Source organism: Oppia nitens, unplaced genomic scaffold, assembly GCF_028296485.1.
Source record: "Oppia nitens isolate AA-2021 unplaced genomic scaffold, nextdenovo-longstitch-racon4-pilon3 scaffold3_pilon_pilon_pilon, whole genome shotgun sequence".
Lineage (NCBI taxonomy): Eukaryota > Metazoa > Arthropoda > Arachnida > Sarcoptiformes > Oppiidae > Oppia > Oppia nitens.
The window spans coordinates 1631302-1657500 of NW_026533221.1; the positions used below are offsets into that span (position 1 = coordinate 1631302).

The window sequence follows — 26199 nt, forward strand, 5'->3', positions numbered from 1 at the left end:
TATTTTATTTACATATTATTGTTTGTGTGTCCATGATCCTTTTATACCTATTATTCAACCCTACAATATAAACTACAAATAAAATATTAAAATAATATAAAAGAAAATCATAGGAGCATTGATCTTACGATTTTTTATTTAAGTAATTTATCTTTAAATAAATATATATAAAAAAATTTATATATAGTATTACATGAATTATTTTGTACAAAAAAATATATTGTATTTATTTTGTATTATATACGGTATATATATAAACACGAATAACAAATAGTGTGCATTAAATACAAGTATATAAATATATATATATATATAAAATTACACTCATTTGCTGAATATATAATCATTTAATGCGAAATTCATAATAATAAAAAAATATTTATATATATATATATATTGTAGTACTATATATATATACTATATTTTTTTGTGTACAATACAGTACTGTACAATATTTTACTACTATTATAGTGAATAAATTGTTTTTAATGTGTGTGTGTGTGTAAAACAAAAGCGTTTTTTTAGCTATAATTTAGTTTAAGTTTTGTTTTTTTGTTGTCAATAAATTACAAAATTGCTGTGCAATGCATGCTTTTTTAATATAAGTGTTGTTATTATTATTATTAAGTGATAGCGTTATCACTAAAAAAATAAAAGTATATTTTGAATGAATCACATAAGCATACTATGCTATTATATACAGTATATATATATATAGTATATACTGTATATATACGGTATATAATAGCGTAAAAAATTATAAAATACACAAACAAATCACGTGTTGAATGCGAAAGGATCGTGATTTTAGTAAAAAGTAAACATTAAACTATATTAGTATATATATATACACACAGTATATATACCTGTATATTGTATCATTAATATATATACCTGTATAATATATATATATATATATATATATATATATATATACAGTACTATGAAATTCATAGAAATTTATAGTATGAATCATAGACTGTATAATAGAAACTTACAGTATTTAGTATATGTGCATAAAATATATACAATTTATAGCATAGGTATAGTTTAGTTCAATGTTATATATTATATATATAAAGTGGATGAGAGAGAGAGAGAGAGAGAGAGAGAGAGAGAGAGAGAGAGAGAGAGAGAGAGAGAGAGACAACAAAGAGTAGATACTATAGCGATAATACTGTATATATATAATATACCTGTGCTCTCATACAAAATGTAGACTACATAAGTCATGAAAAAAAGTTTACACACACACACACACACACATACACACACACACACACACATACACACACACACACACAGCAAACACACCATCAAAATGATGGGTTAGTTTTATATATATACTGTATATATATATTTTGTGTCCGTTCAACCACTAGTTAAACCAGATTTTTCAATCTTTTTTTCAATGAAACGACTCACTTGTACTGAGAAATCAAAAAAAAAATTATTTAAAAAAAATTATATATAAATTTATATGTATATAAAAATATAATAACCCATCAAAAAAATGAATTTCAATATACACTATAATTTTTTTCCTCTCTCTCTCTCTCTCTCTCTCTCTCTCTCTCTCTCTCTCTCTCTCTCTCTCTTAAAGTTTCAAACCAACAATTTCTGTTATTTATCATAAAAAAAATTATTGTTGACTAAAAAAACATAATTTATATAACTTTATACACAGTTTATACTGTATATATATACTTGTATTTTATTTACGTTTTTATTTACTAATAATAATATTATTATTTTTTTCTAATATTATGTTATTTTGAAATAAAAACCAGAAATATGTTTCCATGAAAATTGTTTCTTAAATAATAATAATAATAATTTATTTTTAAAAAGCTTTGAAAAATTGATAATTAGATAATACAATAGATTACAGTGTAAAACGAAATGAATTATTAAATAATAATAATATTATGATAATAAAATACATTTAACTATTTTAAAACAATATATTTATTTAATATGTATTATTATTATTATTATTATTATTTTATGTTTACTAAGTTATATATATATAATATCCTTATATTTATACATATATATATATAAATAAATAAAATAATAATTTCTATGTATGTAATTACAGTTTAATTTACATTTAACGTCCATTTAGTTATATATATATATATATCTGTATATACTGTATATAAAATCAATTGCATTTAATTAAAAGGCTTGTTATGATAATTATTTCAAACAAATAATAATAATATAAAAAAAACTTTTTCTAAGAGTGCTTTTGTAATAATAATTCATATGAAAAAAAATATTATATTATTATTAAAAAAAAACTTTATTTTTTTGTTGTACATTACATTACATTATATTATTTGTAAAAATATATTGACCCAAAATCACACAATTCAGACCTCAATTTTTATGATTAAGTAATTGAAAATATGATTTATTGCTAATATTTATATATATATATATAAAGAGTGAAAAAAAACTTAAAACATAAATCAAAGACAAACAATACTTGAAAATTATTGAGAGAAAGAAAAAAAATTATTATTTAAATATTTAACTTTTAAAAAGTATTTTTATTTTAGTTTATTTTATTTTTACAATTACTGTATATATTTTAGATAAGAAAAGTGGTAACCAATTGATTGCGTAAAAAATATATATACCATTAATAATATATCAATTGTTTTTTATTTTATTTTATATTTTTTTAAAATAAAAGATTAACATTTAGTGTTCATGTGATTGAAAAATATCAATCGTACGAATCATAATAATAATAATAATAATAATATATTTATATTAATAGTGTTATTTAAATTGAGGACAAATGAGTTATTTTAGTTTTTTAATATACAGTGATATTTTTGAAATATATATATATATTTTTGTTTTTTTTATCTTAATAGGAGTTTATAGTATTATTTATAGTGAAATATTTAACTGATATTTTTTCTATTTATTAATATATGATATTATATATATATATATATATATTTATTTAATTTTTATTTATTTATTTTGAGAGATAAAGTTGTAATTGCTTTCAAATATGATATCATCCGTACTTGAGATGCATTTCTCTCTCTCTCTCTCTCTCTCTCTCTCTCTCTCTCGATGTGTCAATCATTTGTATCTAACATTTTTTCAACAACTAAAACATAATAATAAAAAATAAATAAATAAAATAGTTTGTTTTTTTAAACACAAAAAAAATTTCAATATATTTACATAAAATCATATGATATTTTTTAATGAAATTTTTAGTTTTATATTTAAAAAAAAAAATAAATAAATAAATTTTAAATAACATAAATATATAATCACTATTTTCAGGGATAATGTTTATTACAACTACTACTACTACTACTACTATATTATTACAACAACTACTACTACTATTAACTAAATTATAACTACATAAATATAATATAACATAATATTATATATGATGATGATGATTTTATATATTGTAAATACCTTACTAATGCTTAGTGACATGTAATACAATCATTATAAAAACATATTTATTTTTATTATTATATTATTTTTTTTAGATTTTTTTAGATTTACAAAAAAAATAAAACTATTTAATTTCAAACGTTGAGTGAGTGAACAAAAATCTTTTTATTTTTTTTATTTTTACAAATCAGTTATAGTTATTTGCTAAACAAAATTATATTACATTAATATACAGTATATATATATATAATATGATAATTTTATTTTTATTTTATTATTAACTATCATATTATATTTATTTGATAAAATAGCAAAAACAACTATATAACTATATGTTATATTATATTATATTCAATTCAATTTATAGTATATTAAGCATCAAACTCATCAATAAATATTATAATATAATACATATATAGTATGTATATATTATATACATACACAGGTATGTAAGCAATAATAAAAACAAAATTTACGAAAAATAAAAAATTATAATGAAATCAGAGTTGCCATTATACAATATATTGTATATTTTACATATATGTGATGAAAAATATATATCAAATTTACTGCAATGTAATAACATATTCATTTAAATAGCTTGAATACAGTATATATATACAGTATATATATATATTATATATATATATATTTTTTTGATACATAATCAACATATTTGCATCAAACAAAACGCGATTTGAGTATGTGATTAGAAAAATGTCTATTTTTTTGCTGTATGTATGTGCTAATGATTGCCATGTAATATGTATTTGCCTCAAGCATAGTTATGCTATTTTATCATATAACAGGTATCCAATATAAAGTATATATTATATATATATATATATATACAGTATATATATAATACTTATGTATAAATATATACAGTATTAGGTAAGCACTGAATTCCTGACATTTAATGTAATACAGAAGAGATCTATATTTATATTTATAATTATAATTATTTTTTGTGTGTTTTCATTACAATATTATATACTCATACTATACATGTATATATAAATTTTGTATATGATATCAAATTATTAGAGGTATTAGTTATTATAGTTATTATTATAGCAAAAAAAATTGTTTTTGATTTAATGAACCATTTGTTTTTTTCTATATAGAGTTTTAATTATCCAATAATTATTGTATATTATAATAAAAGTAAATGAATTTCACTTGAATTTGAATTTCTCTCTTGAAATTATGTGTGATAATGTCTAATACATGTAGATATCATATTGAAATATGTATTTTATTTTTTTTATTTTATTTTTTGATGATAATTGCAATAAAATAAAATCAAAAAATTAAGTGTACTTTGAAATCAGTTTTGAGAGTAAAAATAGATTCAATTGTTGGCAAAAATTACAGACAAAATTATTGTGCATTTTATGCTATTATTATTATATAAATTTAATATCACTCTCAGCACTTATATATATACTATATATAAATTATATACCGGTATATATAAATAAAGTATCATATGATAAGGTTAATGAAAAGTCATTGACAATGTTTAGTAGTAGATGTGGTTAGGGTTGTGTGTGGGGGTTAGTAATACTAACTTATTTTATATAAAAAGGGATGACTATGTTTAAGGGATGTCTTACATATACATTAAATAAAGATAATAATAATATCATAATATGATCGTATGATACAGTATATCAGTTAATTAATTGCACAACAAAAGTAACATAAAGTTCAAGCATAGCATATGATAACAACAACAAAATTTCATTATAAAAAAAATTATTTAATATATATTATATAAAAACTAAGCAATTGTTTGACTAATACTGTATAATCTAATGCATCCCAACTGTTATCTTCAATTAAATGCTCGGGTAGTCAGTCAGTCATTAAAAAAAAAATAATTAAAGGGCTTATGCTTTATGTAAAACTAAGTGCCAATGATTTTGATTGTTGGCTTCTCTCTCTCTCTCTCTCTCTCTCTCTCTCTCTCTCTCTCTCTCTCTCTCTCTCTCTCTCTCTTAATTAAAATTGATTATTATTTATTTATTTATTTTTGTAAAACTTAACTTTTTTTTTAAAAGTATAGATAAGTTAACTACCAGTACACAGTGTACAGTACATACAATACTGTATTTTAATACACTCTCATGTGATACTACATGTATCTACTTATAAACTGCCTGTGTATGTCACCATGGGATCAATTGGCAAAACTGTTTGTTGTTGGGTATTGGCTGTACGTGTATATACGTGTATGACAAGCCCATCTAATCCGGTAATGAGTGAGTGATAGAGAGAGAGAGAGAGAGAGAGAGAGAGAGAGAGAGAGAGAGAGAGAGAGAAGATAGACAGAAAAAGATAGACAGATATATACCACTGCAAAGAGTTACAGCTAAACAGTGCAAACTCCAAACAGTGGAGTCGTCGCAGATGAAAATGAAAAAAACATATTTAAAGACTAGTTGTCGCTGTGATAGTCATATAGTATACGCAATAAAAAATATTGTTGGTTTTAATTGATATCCATTTAATCAATTTAACCAATCATTTAATAATATATATTCATCGACTACTGTGATTGACTTAAAACAACTGGTCTGATAGGATGGGTATGTAAACACTACTATATGATTGTTGAAAAACATTTTGACTACTATTTGCTAAACTATATAAAAATATTTATTTTTATTTGTTTTTTTCCAATCACTGGAATATTCTTGACTTACTCGACATACAACTCCCTTACCACCCCCGCCCCTACACTAACCACCGCCCACTTAACAAATCCATACCCTAACCAATCAAACAGATACCCAAACGGAAGACGAAAACTTCGAAGCGTTGCGTCTGTTGATGAGGCCGTCGATGACGGAAACTGAGGACAATAATCCGTTGAATATTATTGGCAAATACGCCTCCGAATGGCCTAGTTGACTTAATGTAGTAACCAATGACTACGGTGATGATGGTGGTGAAGGAGGAGGCGTAGTAGGAGGTATCGATGTCTGCGGCGGCGGCGGCGGCGGCGGTGATAGCGGAGGACAGCAGCAGACAATCGATGCCCTACTGTTGATGGCCAACGACGAGTTGACTGTCGAACAGGTACTTGACGTACCCGTCTGGTCCAATGAGCTCAAAGAGGCCCGTTTCGCGACACTGGAACAGTTCGAAGAGTTTATGATCGATTGCGAAAGTCTTCTTCAGCAACAGCTGGTTACCTACGATTACAATACATTCAATTCGTTTCTCCAGTTTTACAATAACTATCGTAAAGAGAATAACAAGAAGAAGCAGAAGAAGAACACTAACAACAACAACAACAATAATAATCGTCCAGCGATTCCGTTGATAAACTTTGTGTCCAACTATAAGAGTCGTATAGCTAAGGATAGCTTGTCGTGTGTCGGCCTATCGATTCAGTTGATCCGTAAGTTGCGTCAAACGAATCAACGATTTAGTCGATCGATTGGTTTGGTGTCCTGCGAGGAAGCGGTCAAAGATACCGGAGCCTATACTATACAATCGCCAAACAATGTCAAAGAACATTGTATGGTCTGTATTAAGGTCAACATTGGTGGCCGCCGATCGGGCTACGCCCTACTGGATCCTGGCTATCATATTGCCCGACCGATTATCGTAATGGAGGACAACTGTTATCCGCATACGTCGTGGTTCACTTTTTCGGCCAATCCGAAAGTAACCAAAGAGTACTGCTATTTCCTGATTGACCATCAGTTTATTGGCTGGAAGGTACGGGAAACCCGTAACGGTATACTCGATGAATGGGAAAACTTGATTTACGTGAACAGACAGTTCGCTAAATGTCTAACCATTACGGAGAAGCGATCGTTAATCTATTCGATGAAGTCGCTGGTGGTTCGCAATCGTAAGGGACCGGTGGCTGGTATTTATTCGTGGATCGAATCCAATAGTGTGACACTATTTTACGAGGACAATGGCCGACGGGTACAGAAAAAGTTGGACATCAATCAGATTGGCTCGGATTGGAATGTCATCGATGAATGGCTGGAAAAGATTGCCTCCTTTATGAACGACGGCAGCGGTGGCATCGGTGGTGGCATCGGTGGCCATGGCATCGATGAACGGGTCAAACAGTTACGCCATATGTTGTTGGCGTTCAAAGAGGCCCTGAATGACGAAGAATTTTTGCCACAGTTGACCGAAATCGATAAATGGATCGAAACCGATGAGTAGATCCCCACCGAAAAACCTGGCGTTTGATGAGACAGACAGACATTAAAAATATAAATTTGTTTTTTTTGTTTCTTAAATATCCCGAACTTTTACATTTAATGGACATTTATTTTTTAATAATAATAATTAATTGATTTAATTGCTATCTAATTATTGATAAACTGTTTTTTTTAAATACACTTATTGTTTTTTTATGTTGCAATAGATAGATCCCTCAAAATTTTTTAAAGTTTTTTTTTTGTTTAAATTAAATATATAATAATAATAAATTCAAAAATTATATGATGATAATAATTATTTCGATTATAATTTACACACTGATAATAATAATAATAATAATAATAATAGATTATACACTGTTTTCTTCAACAAATAAACAAAAATTGTTTTTTTTCTTCCAATAATACACTTATTATTATTATATTTTGAAATAAAATGTCTGTTTTTTGTCTCACAAAAAAAATTTGTTTTTTTTAATTTAATAGTAATAATAATAATAAACTTATTATTTAAACATTTTTTTTTGTTTGTTTTGTTATTTTTTATGGAAATTCTTCGTTCATTTGCTTTTCTTATTATAATTGTTTTTGTCGTTTAATTTAATCCTTTTTTTGTTTGTTTGTTGTTTTTCTTTGATTTAATTGTTTGGAGACTTTTTGTACGGCTTTTTCGTCTTGTTTTTGTCCGAATGTTTCTTCTTGTGAAACATTTTGTTGGCTCGACTACCGCTAGTCTGGCCTTTGTTGCTGTTGTTGTTGCGGTTGTGATGGTTGTTGTTGTTGTGGTGGCCATTGTCTGGTCGCTGATGATGATGTTTAGCAGCATCAGGCGATTCGCGAGACAACGGTTGTGCCGACGATGATGATGGTTGCGGCGCCGGCGGCGGCGGTGCCGTCAGTGCCAACATATCTGATCTACCGTGCGGTCTGTGCGCAGATGACGACGATCCTGATGTCAAATAGCGACCGCCACCCGAGTGGTGATGTCCGCCATGTCCTCCGCTGCCGTAGACATTCATACGCTGTCGAAACTCGCTGTTAAATTCGTCGGCTTCTTCCTCTTCGATGTTAATATACTCGTTGTTGTCCTCTTGTTCGCCGGTATAGTGATTGCGCGATCTTTCCATTACGTGTCCTCTGTCGGCAATATGATGACCAATAGACATCTTCTGGAGGCCAGATCGCGAATCGCGAACCGTACTGCGAGTCTCCCGTAGACCGCCGGGACCCGAATGACTCGAATGGGTCGACTCGTAGACCTGTGGCCGACCAGTAAAATCGGTGCTCATCGATACCATCGATGATGAATAGGAGTAAGAGTTTTCTGGTGTCATATGATGACTGATGGACATCGACGACGATGGAAATAGGCTGGCGCTACGAGACATCAGCTGCGACATCGGATCGACCATCGGTCCGACCATTGGCAGCGCCGGCGGCGTACCGAACGCAGGCATTAGCATATTGAACGGCGACGGACCGCCGAAAGCGTCTCTCGGCGACGGCATCATTGTGTTCATGTTGTTCATCATCGATGCCATCATTCGGTCCATTCGGCTGTCATTTTTGATGGATGGATGGCCAGAGAAATAATAAAAAACAGGGAAACTCCCGATTAGTCTCAATCATTAAACAAACAAACAAACAAAAAAATGGACACATATTTTGACGGACAACAGCCATACGCTTAGACAGACATCCAGACCGACGACAGTTGGTTTGGATGTCCACTACCGCTGACGAGTGTGTCCTCACAAACATCACTTACCCGAACATATCGTCCATATCGTTGAACGCTAGGAAAGCCATTGATTTTAATATAATATCGATATAACCTATCAATCGATCGGTGCTCTCAACTGACTTGACTGTCGTTGAAATTGATGGCCAAAACTCGGGCGATAAGTGATTGATTGACCGACAACTCAACCCGTAAACTAAACTCAAGTGGTCACCAAAAAAAAAATCGCAAATAAAACGGCAATCAATTCAAACACACAATAATAATAGTAATAATAATAATAATAATAACAACAAAACAGTGAAATTTCCAGATATTTCGCGATTATTATTATTACTATTACTGTATTATGTGTTATATGAGCTACGGGTCACTCAAATATAACGTACAATATATATATATATATATACTGTATGTGTGTAACAAATATAATATACAGTGTGTTTAGTCGAGTGTGACGTTTATACTTGTACTGTATGTATAGAGTGTACAAATCAATATAGAGTAATACTGTAATTATTATTAATTAATATTATTATTAATAATAATAATGTTACTAATTTATTAATTATATTAATTATTATTATTACTATTAATGTTACTAATTTATAAATTATTTTAATTATTATTATTATTAATGTTTACTAATTTATTAATTATTTTAATTATTATTAATGTTACTAATTTATAAATTATATTAATTATTATTATTACTATTAATGTTACTAATTTATAAATTATATTAATTATTATTATTACTATTAATGTTACTAATTTATAAATTATTTTAATTATTATTATTAATGTTACTAATTTATAAATTATTTTAATTATTATTATTAATGTTACTAATTTATTAATTATATTAATTATTATTATTACTATTAATGTTACTAATTTATTAATTATATTAATTATTATTATTATTATTAATTTTACTAATTTATAAATTATTTTAATTATTATTATTATTTTAATTTATTAATGAAATATACAACTTATCTAGTATATAATTTATTATTGTTGTCCTTTAAAAAATACATTTCATCCAATTAACCATGTACAATTCCTAAATTGGTAAGTATAGTTTTTTATATATATATATTACACTTAGTAAATATTTTTTTTGTTGGTTGTGTATTTATAGTTTTATAATTTAAGTTGAATTTTTTTTAATTATAAATCATGTACCATATTCTAGTATTGACTTTAAATTAGTCAACAATAAAAATAAATTTTTAATTAATAGTTTACTTTTTAACTTTCTAAATATTATTATATTAATATATACTAGTTTGTCCCGCGCAACATGTTTAGCTGTGCAATCCTTTTACTAATTTTAAAATATACATTATTAGTGATTTGAATGGCTGCTTAATTTCTTTTATACATTAAAATACTTAACCTAATGTAACAAAAATACTGAAAATTGAAAATTTAATCTTTTTTGCGAAAAATTTTACAAAAAGTTAGCACAGGTAGCTAACCTCCCGGTGCACTGTGAGCCATAAAATATAGCAAAATGTAGTTAGACAACACCTAACTACCTGTCCTTAAAACCTCCATGAGCTCAATAAACATTTAAAATTCCCCATAGAAATAACATTGCTTTGAATAAAAATTGAAAATATAACAATACATTTTTAGATTTGAATTAAAATATGGTTGTTGAGGAAAGGTGCCATACATAAATACAAAAATACAGAACTATTATATTAAAGTTTTATCTTGATATATATATTATAAAAATCCACTTTAAACCTGACAAATTGATAACCATACTTAATATCTATACACTGTTAACAACACACATAAACTATAACAACAATAACAACAACAAATAAATGCCCCCATAAATATTTTTGGTGTCCCCACCCCCCCTCTCCCCTTGTTAAAATTTATTTTTTTTAATTTATAGACAATAATTATTACAAAACAAATTTTTAGTTTTAGTTGAGTGACCCCATTGACACCCTAAATGTATTTAATATATATATATAATAATTAAGTAATTATTATATTATTATAAATTGTGGTTAATATGACACACACACACACACACACACACACACACACACACACACACACACACACACACACACACACACACACACACACACACACACACACACAGTATTATTATTGAATTAAAAAAAATTTTTATTGTAAATTTTATTTGTATAACTAAATAATATATATATATATATATATATAGTATATATATATATATAGTATATATATATATTTTATATATATTTGCATATGTAGTACCTTTAATATAAAATATTTTTTTTTTAAAATAAATTGCAACAAAAAATTAGGTTAAAACTTATTTGACATCTACTGTATTAATGTGTTTGATATAGGGTTGCTAATCAAGCTTTATTATTATTATTATTATTATTAAATTTAATGTATGTATCAAATTGTTTGATCTAAATATATATATAAAATAATTAAAAAATTGTTTGTCAATGAAATTTAAATTATTTAGTTTTTTTTAAATTGTTTATTTAATGATTTAATTTTTTTTAAATATTTTTTGTTGTTGTAATTTTGTTATTGACTCTAATTTAAATAACATGAATAAATAATTATTAAATTTATTTATTTATATTTATTGTATGATGATACAATTAAGTAGTACAATAAATAATATTAATAATAATAATATAACTTAATTTAATAAACAAATTGATTTTAAAAGATAAGAAAAAAAAAGATTTTATATTTAGATTTTTTTTACTATTAATAACTTTATTTTGCATTTAAATATTTGTTTGTTTATTAAATCAATTTTTATTTTATTTTTAAAACAAATTTATATTGAATTAAATTATAATTTAATGTAAATTTGTTTTTATCATTTAACATCATTATTATTATAATAACTATGACCTAACAATTTTTCTAAGTAAATAATTATTGTGTAAATATATATATAATTAATTTTCAAAATTATTTATTTATTTTGTAGTATTTATTTTTGTTTTTAAAATTATATAAATACCAAAAAAAATAACTAAAATAAATATTTTATTAGTGATTCATCACTATATTTTTTTTAGTCAAATAAAGTCATTAAGTAATAATATAATAATAAAATAAACATTATTAATATTATATATATATATATATATATACTGTATATAATAATGCTAAATATTTAAATAGGTAAATTAAGTTTACTATATATAGAGAGAAAAAAAATAATCTAGTTAATTTATTATTGCTTATAGGATCGGGGGGTCAATATCATCATAGATAGTGGGGGTCAATATCATCATAGTTAGTGGGGGGTCAATATCATTAACAGTATTATGTGGTGGTGGGGGACAGGGCAACAAAAACAGGGGGACAAAAAATACATGCAATAATACTAATGTAATAATAATACTGTAATACTAATACTATAGTATATTAGTATATACATGTATATAGCAAATATAAAAACAGGCAATTGATTTGATTTAATAAATAAATAGATAAATTGGATAAATAAAAGTTTTTCTACATTTACAGTACTAATAATACTATTAATATAAAGTACTAATAAATTATTGGTACTATAATATACTGTTAGATGATATTATTATTATTATTATATTAAATAAATGGGATCTTCAATGAAGAAAAAATATAAATTATTATTACATGTAATAATAATAACCATCGCTTAGTATATTATATATCCTTATATATACAATATATATATATACATCTAATATATCTATATATTATTATATAAAACTCCTACAAAAAGGAAGTGATGATCAAAATCTGCCCAAAAAAAAAATTATTACAAACTTGTGGTTCAATATACTTGACTTAACTTAAACACTACACTGTATTTTATAGGCTAAACAATACAATACAACCTAAACAACTAATACAGTGGTGTACAGTGTAGTGTATATAAGTGTCCGAAAATATATATACTGTACTGTATTTGAATCAATATTATAGCTTTAAGTCTATACTAAACACTCAGTAACTCAGAGACTCATTCATAGACTACAGTATATAGACTTATACTTAACTTTATAATATACAGTGTCTCTAATATATAAGTTCACTCCTTTTTCTTAAAAAAAAAATAAATAAAATATATTCCCCTTAACCACACACACAAAATAAACCTAGGACACATTTTATTTTATTAAAAATAAAAATTTAAATTTTAAACAAGCAAGCTAAAATTTTTATTTTTGTAAGCAAGGAAATTTTCTTTATTGGAGTAAACAATTTGATTATGTTGGGGGAAATTTCCTGCTATTACCACACATTAGCTCCCATAGGGAATATTCCCCCCACCATTCCCCTAGCACTCCCTCATGTAATTTCCACCAAATAATTATTATGATGTTTATTACCGATAGAGCGAGCAAGCATTGAGCGTATACTGTATGTAATAATAATAATAATAATAATAATAATAATACTGTAGTGTATTATATAGCGAGCGATACTATCGAATACTACAAATGTTTTAAATACAGTATATTCCAGATATATATATATATATTTATAATGTACTGTATTTTTAATGTGTGATTTCCAATACATTTATTATTATTATTATTATTACTACTATTACTGTATTATTAAATACTTTATATTATATTATAGTATTTGTTGTGTAAAAAAAAAATATTAAAAAACTGTTTGACATTTCACTCATTGATCACATCATATGAAAGACACAACAAAACAAACAAATACTAATCACCGCAACTGATCCGTCAAATACTGTGCTGAAGTATAGCATTAAAATCCAATCGTATTGTTGTTGGACATCATCATCATCTGTGTGAAGGACATCATCATCAGTGTATCGACTCATATGACTGTGCCGTCAAAGACATGTAATGCGTGGTAACTGTTGTCGTCCACGGATTGGTCGTCAATATTTGGATGATGTCCTCATCGGGTGGCGGCGGTGGTGCCAATAGTAAGGCTCCCTATTATTATGGAGAACTGGTCAAGAAGGATAGTACAACGGGAGCGACAACTATTGTGGCCGCTGGTAGTGGTGGCCAACAGAGTGTGGTGATTGGCGGCGGCAGCAGCAACAGCAGCGTCGGTACCAACAGTGCCATCATAGCCAATGCCATCAACAATAATAGCAACAACAACAACAACAATATCATTACATCAGCAAACAATGTCAATCATAACATCAACTTAAACAACAACAACAACAATCAGTTAAGCCATTCGTCGACAATCGCAGACTCGCTGACAATGACCGCCAATCATCAGACATCAATTATTTCGGCCTCCGATGACTACGGCTACAGTCTTGGTGGTGGCCGTTCAGCGTCACGATGTTCACAATCATTGTCCAGACCGTCCAGCAGTAGCGCCAACATATCATCGCACAGTCTACTCATGAGTGGCTCTCAATCGCACTACGGTATTGCCAATCTGTTGGCTGCCAATAATAATAGCAACGGTTCAACTAATAACAGCTACAACAACAACAACAACATGTTGTCGGCATCGCAACAGATAACATCGTTTGCCAATCCATTGTTGGGCATAGAGGCCGATACCAGACACGGCGGTTCAGAGAGTTTACCCAGAAATTTGCAGCCAATTTCAAGCAAAAAGCCGAATCTATTTCAGAAACAAAGTCACCAAAAACAAGGCATTTATCAACGATCGCTATCGCTGTTCGCCAATGGTGTCAGTCCGTTGCTGAGGAAGAAAAAATCTAAAGCAAACAATAACTCAAACAATGCCAACAACAACAACAACAGTAACAACTGTACGTCAGCAACAACGACGACAACAGGAGGAATGATGGCTACTATGGCCGGTATGAATAGCGCCAACATTACCGACAATGAACTGTTGAATGTTGTGACCGGTACGGCCAGTTTGGCCAGACGTCGCCGAAAATCTGAACCGATTATGTTTAGCTACGATTCGATTACTAATGAAATCAGTCGACTTCAGCAACGACAGGAACAAATACTCGAGAATCTCAATCTAGATTTTGAGACAATGCTCATGAATGACGCCAACGCTGGTCTATCGTTATCGGCCAACAATAGCAATCACGGCGGCTCGTCGTCGCTTAATAATATATCCCCGAACTCTAACGGCAATAACAACAACAATGGTGTCGGCGGCGGTGATTATGGCCGAACCATACAGTCGTCGGCGGGGACGACGACCTACAAAGAACCGTTTTATATGCTATACGAAGAATCGCATCGAAACAATCGGGCCGAAGATAACATCTACGAAGAGATTGATTTTTTGACCTTATCGTCACTGCGGGCCCAATACGCCGACACATTGAGTTTGCAGAGCTACAAGAAAAAAGGTGGCGCCAAACGATCGATGGGTTCATCCAGTTTTACCCGATGGTTCTCAACCAGGAAGAAGTCGTCGCCGACATCGATGAACAGTGAAGACGAAAATCCTTATATTGATATTAAGATATCGAAGAAACAAAGGCCACCGATTTGTTTGCCAGAAATTCCGCCACAGGGTCTGACTCAGGAGCAGCTAAAACGAAGATATATAATCGGTTCGATTGTCGATTCGGAAAATTCGTACATCAATTCATTGCAACGTATTATTGCCGAATACAAGAAACCGTTGGAGGAATCAAATCCAACCATTCTTAGCCAAAACAAGATTAATACGATTTTCCATCGATTGGAACAAATACTACAATGCCATACGATATTCGGTATTGCGTTGAGTCAATGTGTCCGCGAATGGGACGACAAAGAACGTATCGGCGATGTCTTCATTGCATCGTTTTCGAAATCAATGGTTTTGGACATCTATTCGGATTTTATTAACAATTTTACTAATGCTATGGAAACGGCACGCAAAGCATCGAAGTCTAAGTCTTCGTTTGCCCAGTTTTTGCGCGACAAATCGCTCTCTAGTCCCGATCGGCTGTCGTTTTTCGGTCTAATGGTAAAACCAGTGCAACGATTTCCCCAATTCATACTATTGTTGAGCGATCTGTTGAAACATACACCCGGAGAACATCCCGATCGGATGTCGTTGCAGTTGGCACTGACACAACTGGAATCGCTGGCCGATCGCTTGAATGAACGCAAACGAGATGCCGAACGACATTTTGCTGTCAAACAACTACTTAAAGACTATTTAAGTAATTCGACCACCAATTCGTCGCATCGGTTCCTACTGCGTCAGGACGATGTCTATCAATTGGATTTGGACGCCAGTACTGGTCTGGTTATGAAAACCAAATGCCGAAAACTATACTTATTGAACGATATGTTGGTCTGCGTATCGGTTCCGGCCAATCGACTCAAGTTTGCCGTCTCTTTACAAGACGTCGATGTTATCGATGACGTAACTCCAGCAACCAATAACCTCATCGCCAACTCATTGCTGAGAACGAAAGGTTTGTTTAGTTTTGTTTTTTGCATTTTTTTAATATTCAAAGACAGTTCTGTGGATCAGTTTTTTAATGACACCACTTGTTTCCCTATCAATCAAAACAGATGCTTCTGCCGCTTCATCACCAAAGCATTGTTCTGTCGAAAGAATGTATTGTGATTTAAATAATTTGATCCACGATCTGGAACTGATGAGCCGTATAACAAATTTGGTATCGACTTTGCGCTACCAATACAATGGGCTGTCTATCGAACTAACCGAACAGATTAGTACAGAAATTCGGGAAGAAATTCGCCGAAAAGATGCACAAATAACACTTATTGATAAAAGTTGTCTACAATTGAGAATCAGATCGAAGAACTACAAAGATATTATCTGTATACAGATGTCGGATCCAGAAGTCAAACGCGATTGGCTTATTGATGTACGACTGGCCAAACTGGCCTTAGATAGGGCTAACAATCCGGCCTGGGATGTGGTTACCGAAAGTATATCTTCATCGACAAACAATATCAATGCAATAGTTCCGCATCGCGTACCACTGTTTGTCAAATCATTGCCAATATTTGCTACCAGTGACGGCTCGCAACTGATCTGTGCTCTTCATTACAAACATTTCCGTGGCGGAGGCGGCGTCGGAGGTGTCGGTGCCGACGGTCTAGCACTCGACATGGATACCGGTGTTCTCTGGATCTGCAACGTCAACGAAAGCGGCTCCCAATTGGGCGCCCTGTCCACCAACGGTGCCGATATCAGTCTTATCCATTCCTATGAATTATGTGATTCGCACGTAACCTGTATCGAATCGGTCGGTTCCTATTCGGTATGGATCGGCCTACGCCAGGGCCGTATCATTGTCATCGATGCCAACTCGCCGGCCGAATGGCAACAGTTTGCCGCTTTGGACGTGGCCTGCGAGGTGACCTGTATCAAACATTATGGCCAGTATGTTTATGTCGGTCTGATCAACGGTTTGGTGGCACTGTTCAATGCTACACACTATGAGGAACCGATTATATTGACGTTAACCCAGTGTCCGGTTACCTGTTTGTTGCCGATCAACGACGATGTGTTTGCCTGTTCGGGCGACAAGATCTGGATCATCAGCGGCGTAGAAGTTACCCGAAGCTATTCGCTACAAATTGCCGACGACGACGATGAAGATGTTTGTCTGAGTATTGACGATCAGATGCGACCTAATCTGTTAGCCCATTGCGGTATTGGTCTGTGGGTCAGTCTGGTTGATTCATCCATCATCAAGTTGTTCCATACGGAAACGTTTAAACATTTACAAGATCTGAATGTTGCCTCAAATGTCAAACGAATATTGAACGAAGGATCCGATGTTATTATTACCGTAACGGCAATGTTGGCCACTCGTGGCCTACTATGGGTGGGAACCAATGTCGGCGTGATAGTGACCTTGACTCTGCCCCGTTTGCAAGGAGTACCGCTTGTATCCGGCTGTCTGAATGTTGCCCTACATCGACATATCGGTCCGGTAACCATATTGTTGAGTCTGAGTACGGGAGCCGAGTGTCCAAATTCGCCCCAATCGGCCAGCAATCAGTCGAATAAGTCAAACAGGGATACAGTGGATACGAAAAATGAAGATGTCGAATCCATTTATGGCCTGTACTCGGATCTGCTCAATGTTGGCGACTATGTCGGTATGCGTCGGCCGTCGCACAACATAACCACTACGAAAATGGCGTGGGATTTGTCTAATATGAACATATCGGATGATTCGACATCCGAGAGTGCATCGAGCGGTGCCATCTATCACGACGGTAGCCAACAACAGCGGCCGCTGTCTGGCCATCAGCCGAACAGCCATAATGCCAATAATCTGGTGTCGCTGACACCCGACGAGGCCGGCGGCGGCGGCAATGTTAACAATAATAAACGCAATCACATATACGAAACCGGCAGCGGCGGCGGCGGTGGATCCAATCTGAGCTCTAGGACAGCATCGACGGCCCGGCTCACCAGCAATATATACGACTGCGCCAAATCGCCCGTACCGTGCGGTTCGGGTGGTGTTGGTGGTGGTCATCCGCAACTACAGCAGCAGCAGCTGCTGCCGCCGAGGTCGGCACGGGACCAAATGATGCCAATCTATGATACGACGCCTCCGAACATGGTCAGCGGCGTCGGAACCGTCACGGGCGGCGGCGCCGGCAATAGCAAAACGGCACTACTGTTGACGGGAGGAAACGGCTACAAAAGGGGAACACTAAGCGATACCCCTTATTCATCACTACACGCCCATTGTATTGTATGGGAGTATAAATTATAATTAAAAATTTATATATATAAAAAAACTTAATTAATACCGTAATTATATATTGAAAACAAAATAATTAATTTAAAAAATATTAATTAATTAATTAGCCGATAAACATGCAGTAAAAACCATTTACAAAGTGTTTTTCTCACAGACAGACAATATATATATATACAGTATATTAAAAAAAATAATAGCATTTTTTTAAAACAACAATCATTTCATTTGACACATACATACATACAAAAAAATCATTGTCTTATTTTCATTAATATATAATTATACAAAATATATATATACATATATTTTTTTTTAATTTTCATTAATTAATTAATTTTAGTTTTTACACACATATCACACAAACAAATATGATATATATATACACAAACATATACACACAAAAAACCTATGCATTTAATTGCATTTTATTTGATTAATTGATTGATTTTCTTAATATTTTAATTTTTTTATAATTTTATTTTTGTTTGTTTGTTTGTTAGTTTTTTTTTTTTGATAAAAACTCTGTAATTATTATTATTATTAGCTGTAATTGTGATCCAAACCTTAATATATAATATATATTTTTTTGGAGACCTATACCCCCCCCCAACTTGCGAATAATGTTTTAAAATTATTATTATTATTATTATTAGTAATATTTTGAAAGATTTTATATCGGATTTTTTTTGCATATATATATTTATAACAAGTTTTTTAAACTTTACAATTTTTTGAATTATTATTAGTATTATATAATTATTATAATTTAAAAATTACAAACAAAAAACACAAAAAAAACAAATTGCTAAGCAATAGATGATTAATATTATTATTATTATTGTATATAACGGATAGCTTTAATTTAAATTTTAATAATAATAATAACTATTATTACTTAAAATGATATAATTATTTAATTAATTAAATATACAGTATATATATAAATATAATTCTAATAATAATAATAATGTCATAACTTTTTCTATAAAAATTAATTAATTAATTTCGAAATAAAAATCAAATTTCACACCAAAAAAATAATAAATTATTATTATTAATAATAATTAAACAATTGATTGATTACTACTACTACTACTACTACTTATATATGATATTACTATTTAAAAAAAAATAAAACATTATTTGTTTGACCATTGATTCAAATCCGTTTGCAATTGATTGACGGCAAACCCGAAACCGGTACCCAAACCGAAAACCATTGGCCAAACGCGTCGCCTAAATATTAGCACCGAAAATACAGTGCCGACCGCCAGACCAGTGCCTATATATCATATATGATAATCGGTTAGAAATATGGACATTGAAATTGGTGTGTAATTTTTCGCGCAGGTCCCGAAACACAGTAGGTACGGGTAATATCATACTGTACTAACCCATTTTGAGGGCCGAATTGGCCGCAAATTTATCCCAACACCGGCCCAACTGGTCCTCGGACTTGATTACCGCCGCTGTAGTTGTGTGGACACTCATGACTTGCCGATATCCCGTGTGTGTGGACAAACAAATTTCGGGAATTATTAAAAAAAACTATAGTTCAAAATCACTGGACAATTCAATTACCCGATTGTTGTTAAAAATTATTATTATTATTATTATTATTGCATTGAAATTACAGTACAATTAATAATAATAATAATAATAATATTGAAATAGCAAACAAAATTTTTTTCTTTATTCACAAATAACAGTACAGTTATATATATATAAAAAAATTTTAATAACTATCATTATATTTATATTTAATATATAGTAAAAACACTGTAAAACAAAAAAAAGTATTACAACCCCAACACATATAATAAGTGTAACGTTATTTGTGTACCAAATATATCGTTATGTTATTATTAATACAGTATTAAAGTATGTGTTGTATTGACGACACGTTTTGTATTTTATTATTTTGAATTCATATTCACTATTGATTTCAATGGTAAATGTGATGCAATCGATCAGTTAGTTTACCACAAGATTTTTGTTGTTATATCAGTGGATCAGCTATAAAGTGATAGTCTTAAGATAAATATCTAATCATTGAAATACAATGCCCACAATCAACATCAATAGGGATCTATTGTTTCAACGATTGGGACAAGTCTTCAGTAAGTTGTTGTTGTCGTCGTCGCTGTCTTTTGTCTTAAGTTTTTTTCATTTTAATCATTCATTTTATGACATCTGTTGTCCTATTTTTTCCTTAATTTTAATTCACAGCTGAAGATGAGTTCAATGATCTTTGTTTTGATTTTGGCATCGAATTGGATGAAGTGGTAAGTCATTAGAAGTGGATGAAGTGGTTGTTGTGTTTGTTGTTATCAAATTATAATTGATTTTATTTTTTATTTTTTGATGGTTATTATGATTTATGAAGACATCGGAGAAGCAAATCAAAGCCAAAGAACAGGGAACCGATCGGGCAAAAGGCGCCTCAGAGGATGTCATCTACAGGATTGAGATACCGGCCAATCGGTTAGTTAGTTATCATATAAAAGACATTACCTTTTTTTTAACCGTTGAAGAAATTTTTTGATACTAAATATTTTGACATATTTTTGTCTTCACGCCACCCGATTAGGTATGACCTGCTCTGTGTCGAAGGTCTTACCCGAGCGCTTCTCATATTTCTGGGAAAGTGAGTGAATCCAATTCAATCAATCAATTGATTCAATTCAATATACAATATATCTTTGATTTGAAAAAAACAGATCTGAAATACCAGAGTATCGATCGGTTAGGCCATCGAAAGGAGAGTTACAACAGTTGATTGTATTGCCAAACGTATGACACATATCTCTTAAATATTTGTGATGCCAAACCACTTTCTCACTGATGATGACTAATGACTTTTTGATTGATTGATTTGTTGTCATTGATTCAGACAATGCAGGTGAGACCCTTTGCTGTGGCAGCTATTCTTCGAGGAGTAAAATTCAATCAACAAATTTATGATAGTTTTATTGATTTACAAGAAAAACTTCATCAAAACCTTTGCAGGTATTTTGTTTTTTTGCTCAATTGAATACACCGATGATTATCATAATTATCATTACCAGAAAACGAACTCTGGTAGCTATCGGTGCCCATGATTTGGACAAATTGAAGGGTCCCTTCTATTATGACGCCCGAGTGCCCAATGATATCAAATTCAAACCGTTAAAACAGACCAAAGAGTATACGGCCACACAACTGATGGACTTATATCAGGTATTTTGTTTGTTGAGGAATAGGATGGAAGTTGTCTTTGAAATTATCAGTAATTTATTTATTTAATTATTTTTGTTGTTGTTGTTGTTGTATTAGACGGACGACCATTTGCGACCATTTCTGCATATTATTAGAGATAGTCCCGTATATCCAGTAATTTACGACCAAAACAATGTCATACTATCGATGCCTCCCATTATCAATGGTTTGTTTGATAGATGAAATTTTTTTTTTAGTTTTTTTATCTTAATTTTTATAATTTATCGGTAATTATTTTTTACGGTATATACTGTATATATATAATTAGGTGATTATAGTAAAATAACATTGAATACGGAAAACATATTCATTGAGATGACAGCAACTGATCTAAATAAAGCTAAACTATGTTTGGATACATTTGTTTCAATGTTTAGTGAATATTGTGAACCAAAGTTTACGTAAGTTTTTTTTTAATTAAAACAATAATTATTATTCAAAATTTAATACAATTTTTTTTTTAAAAAAACATTAATTTGTTGTCAACAAAAAACTAGTGTGGAAAGTGTTGAAGTAACCCATTCCGATACATCCCGTACCGTATATCCCGTTTTGAACTATCGTGAGGAGACTATTACTGTTGATTATGTCAATAGCCATTTGGGCATAAAGTATATTATTATTATTTTTATTTAATGATAATTTATATTTTATTAGTAATATCGGTAACTAATTTTTTTGTTTTGTTTTTTTAAAGACAAACTCGGGAACAGATTGCCGTTTTACTCAACCGTATGAGTTTGGGCGCCGAACTGCTTGATGACCAGCGATTGAAAGTACGAATACCGCCCATACGTCAGGACATACTCCATGCGTGCGATATTCTCGAAGATGCGGGCATTGCCTACGGTTACAATAACATTGAGTTTACAATACCGAAAGCCCAGACCATCGGCCACCAGTACTTTCCCAATAAGGTGTCCGATCAGCTCCGGAATGAGATCGCCCGATGCGGTTATACCGAAGTTCTTACCTTTTCGCTGGTATGTCTGTGTGAATACACCTAATTTTTTGGTAATATATATATATATATAACTGATTATAATTTTTTTAATATTGTTTTAGTGTTCTCGCGATGACATTGCCGACAAAATGCGACGAAAGGATGCTCTCGCAAAGGCCGTCCACATAGCCAACCCAAAGACACTGGACTTTCAAGTGGCCCGAACCTCCCTATTGCCCGGACTGCTCAAAACGTTATACTCTAACAAAAAAGTAGCCTTACCTTTGAAAATATTCGAAGTTTCCGATATAGTACTCAAAGATAATAACCAAGGTATGAATTTTTAATGGGCGTGGGGTAGGGGGGGGGAGTGTCGGATAGTTATATGATTAAAAATTTATTAATATTTATCTTTACGGTATTTTTTTGTTTCAGAGGTCGGCGCCCGAAATGAACGCTATTTGGCTGCCGTTTACTATAACAAAACGCCCGGTTTTGAGGTAATTCACGGACTAATGGACCGAATACTACACGTACTGGAGATTCGTTTTAATCCACTGAAGACAGGCGACGGATATTTTATCCGTTCGGCTAATGGTTTGTAATTTATTTTGTATTTGAAATTTTTTACGGAAATAATTATCGGTTATATTATTGTTTATCCCGAAAATTGATAAATAGATTCCCGTTTTCTATCCGGCCGTTGTGCCGAAGTGGTGGTCAACAATAAGGTGGTCGGAATAATGGGTGTTTTGCATCCGGAAGTGATTACTAACTTTGATTTAGTACAGCCGTGCTCTGCATTGGAGCTATCATTGGAAAGTCTAATTAAAATGGATTATTAATTTATAAGAAGTTTTTTTTATTAAAAAAAATTATATAACTATTAATTTTTTAAAAATAATTATTGACCAATAAATTTAATTATTATTATTTATACTGTATTATTGAAAATAGATTTCTAAATTAATAATTACAACAACAACAAAAAACATACTATTATTAATTGATTATTATTTTAAAACTATATTTAGTATATAATTTTTTGCTGTTGTTTTTTTTGTGTGGCTATAAGTTATGAATTTTGGTATTGATTTTATACAAATTTTTTTTTTAGTATGATTTAGTTTTATTTCATAAATTTATATAATATTTATTTATAGATATCTTTACCGTATGTGTATAAGTATAAGTACTGGTAAGTTATAAACTCATTGTATATTAAATATTTAAATATTCACCAAAAAAAAAGTTTTATCTATTTTATGAATAATAAATTTTTTTAAAATTTTTTATTATACATATCATAATCCTTTAGTATTAAAAAAATATTTTTTTTATACTTATAGTATTGATATATACTGTATTTAAACAATTTATAAAAATAATATAATAGCTAAACTATAGTATACTCTATTAGATATCTGGTTTATTTAAGCTAATAATAATTTAATTATTTTTTCTGTAAGTTATTATAAGTTAATTGAATAGATATGTAATATTCCTATACTAAAGTACTGTAGTAGTAGTAGTAATAGCACCGATATTGTAATTTACACCATAGTAGTGATGCCGGCTTTTTTGTTGTTGTTGTTGTATTTTAGTTAATACTGTACCCATAATGTGCAACAATTTTTATTATTATCTTATTAGTTGTTTGTTTGTTTTCTTGTTATTATTGATCGCAATGTTTCAGATCATAGACGTCATCAGAGAACTGGTAGACACTGTTTTATGTTAGGTGTTGTTGGTGTTGTTGGTGTTGATGGTGTTGATGGTGTTCCCATATATACAGTATATACTGTACTCTAATACTTAATATATGGTAATAAACATATAGTATATTGTCTGCGAAGTCTTATATATTGCTATATACTGTATGTGAATGCTATCTAACACTCTCTACTCTCTCTCTCTCTCTCTCTCTCTCTCTCTCTCTCTCTCTCTCTCTCTCTCTCTCTCTCTCTCTCTCTTTGCTATCGATTTTTATTATTTCAATGGTGTGTATTGTATTGTTTTTCTCTCATTGGCCGACAAACTATATATACGCTATCAAACCAAATAAGAGTGTAACATATTTTGTAACCAAAAAATACATTAAAAATCATTTATTATTGTTTTTAATTGTTTTTCTCCCTATTATTATTAATATTCATAATTATTCATTCATGTGATAACTGTTGTTATAATTTAGCTAATTATCAAAGCAAACCATTTGTTGTTTTTTAAATAAATATATATATATTCATCATTTTTTTTGATTATAATCATTAGTTTCTCTCATTTTTGTGAAGCCATTTATATTTGTATATATATATACTGTATGTATTGATATATATAAAAATATTTTAGTCATAATGTGAGTATAAAAAAACATTTTTCTTTGTTTTTGTTTTGTTATATTTATTTTAATGCCTATTCCTCTCTATCTTTCACTCTCTATTGACTATTAGTATTATTATGTTTTATTTGAACAATCATTAATTGTTATTTTATTATATATATTTTGTTATATGTATATATGTTTTTTATTATTGCTTTATTTTTATTATTACTATCCATTTAATCCATACATTCACACAAAATTGTTAACCATTTAGTAGTTAGTAGAGTACAGTTAGCATACAATACAATACAATATGTTATGCTATTTATGTCTATCCTCTAAATATGGAGTCTTGCAGTGAAAACATTTTGCCGTTATTTTTCAATTTATAAAATAAAAACTAAAAATAATAACTTATTTTTCATTAGATATAATTAAAATTTATGTTTAAAATTCACTGACATTTAAAAATATATCATTTACTTAGTCTACATATATAGATAGTCACACTCTCTATCTCTATTTGCTATCAAATATATATATATTTGACTATATATATTAATTATATATTAATTTATATATATATATAAAACTAATTGTATTAAT

General features: G+C 30.0%; 5 protein-coding genes across 6 annotated transcripts; 3 read left to right on the top strand and 2 right to left on the bottom strand.

Moving 5' to 3' along the window:
* Positions 1–5895: 5895 nt before the first annotated feature.
* On the top strand, positions 5896–7849 carry LOC128958001 (uncharacterized). Its single transcript, XM_054303816.1, has 2 exons — positions 5896–6038; positions 6239–7849. The coding sequence occupies exon 2, from the start codon at positions 6502–6504 to the stop codon at positions 7642–7644; it is 1143 nt and encodes a 380-aa protein (XP_054159791.1). The 5' UTR covers positions 5896–6038; positions 6239–6501; the 3' UTR covers positions 7645–7849.
* Positions 7850–7921: 72 nt separating this feature from the next.
* Positions 7922–9734, bottom strand: LOC128958006 (myeloid leukemia factor 2-like). Its single transcript, XM_054303820.1, has 2 exons — positions 9412–9734; positions 7922–9200 (listed from the first exon to the last, which is right to left on the bottom strand). Exons 1-2 carry the CDS (start codon positions 9450–9452, stop codon positions 8282–8284), a joined length of 960 nt encoding a protein of 319 aa, XP_054159795.1. The 5' UTR covers positions 9453–9734; the 3' UTR covers positions 7922–8281.
* Positions 9735–14027: 4293 nt separating this feature from the next.
* Positions 14028–19109, top strand: LOC128957990 (rho guanine nucleotide exchange factor 10-like protein). The gene is made up of 2 exons (XM_054303803.1): positions 14028–16783; positions 16884–19109. Exons 1-2 carry the CDS (start codon positions 14299–14301, stop codon positions 19076–19078), a joined length of 4680 nt encoding a protein of 1559 aa, XP_054159778.1. The 5' UTR covers positions 14028–14298; the 3' UTR covers positions 19079–19109.
* A 987-nt stretch (positions 19110–20096) lies between these two features.
* Positions 20097–20693, bottom strand: LOC128958019 (MICOS complex subunit Mic10-like). The gene is made up of 2 exons (XM_054303834.1): positions 20461–20693; positions 20097–20348 (listed from the first exon to the last, which is right to left on the bottom strand). Exons 1-2 carry the CDS (start codon positions 20555–20557, stop codon positions 20206–20208), a joined length of 240 nt encoding a protein of 79 aa, XP_054159809.1. The 5' UTR covers positions 20558–20693; the 3' UTR covers positions 20097–20205.
* A 246-nt stretch (positions 20694–20939) lies between these two features.
* LOC128957997 (phenylalanine--tRNA ligase beta subunit-like) lies at positions 20940–24192 on the top strand. Of its 2 annotated transcripts, none has more exons than XM_054303810.1 (14): positions 20940–21186; positions 21296–21351; positions 21453–21550; positions 21657–21713; positions 21787–21859; positions 21960–22075; positions 22135–22285; positions 22382–22490; positions 22593–22725; positions 22822–22935; positions 23022–23307; positions 23390–23600; positions 23703–23864; positions 23949–24192. In XM_054303810.1, the coding sequence occupies exons 1-14, from the start codon at positions 21129–21131 to the stop codon at positions 24110–24112; spliced, it is 1788 nt and encodes a 595-aa protein (XP_054159785.1). In that variant the 5' UTR covers positions 20940–21128; the 3' UTR covers positions 24113–24192. The 2 variants fall into 2 exon arrangements, with proteins under 2 accessions (XP_054159785.1, XP_054159787.1); XM_054303812.1 differs by having other exon boundaries at positions 21969–22075.
* Positions 24193–26199: the final 2007 nt, after the last annotated feature.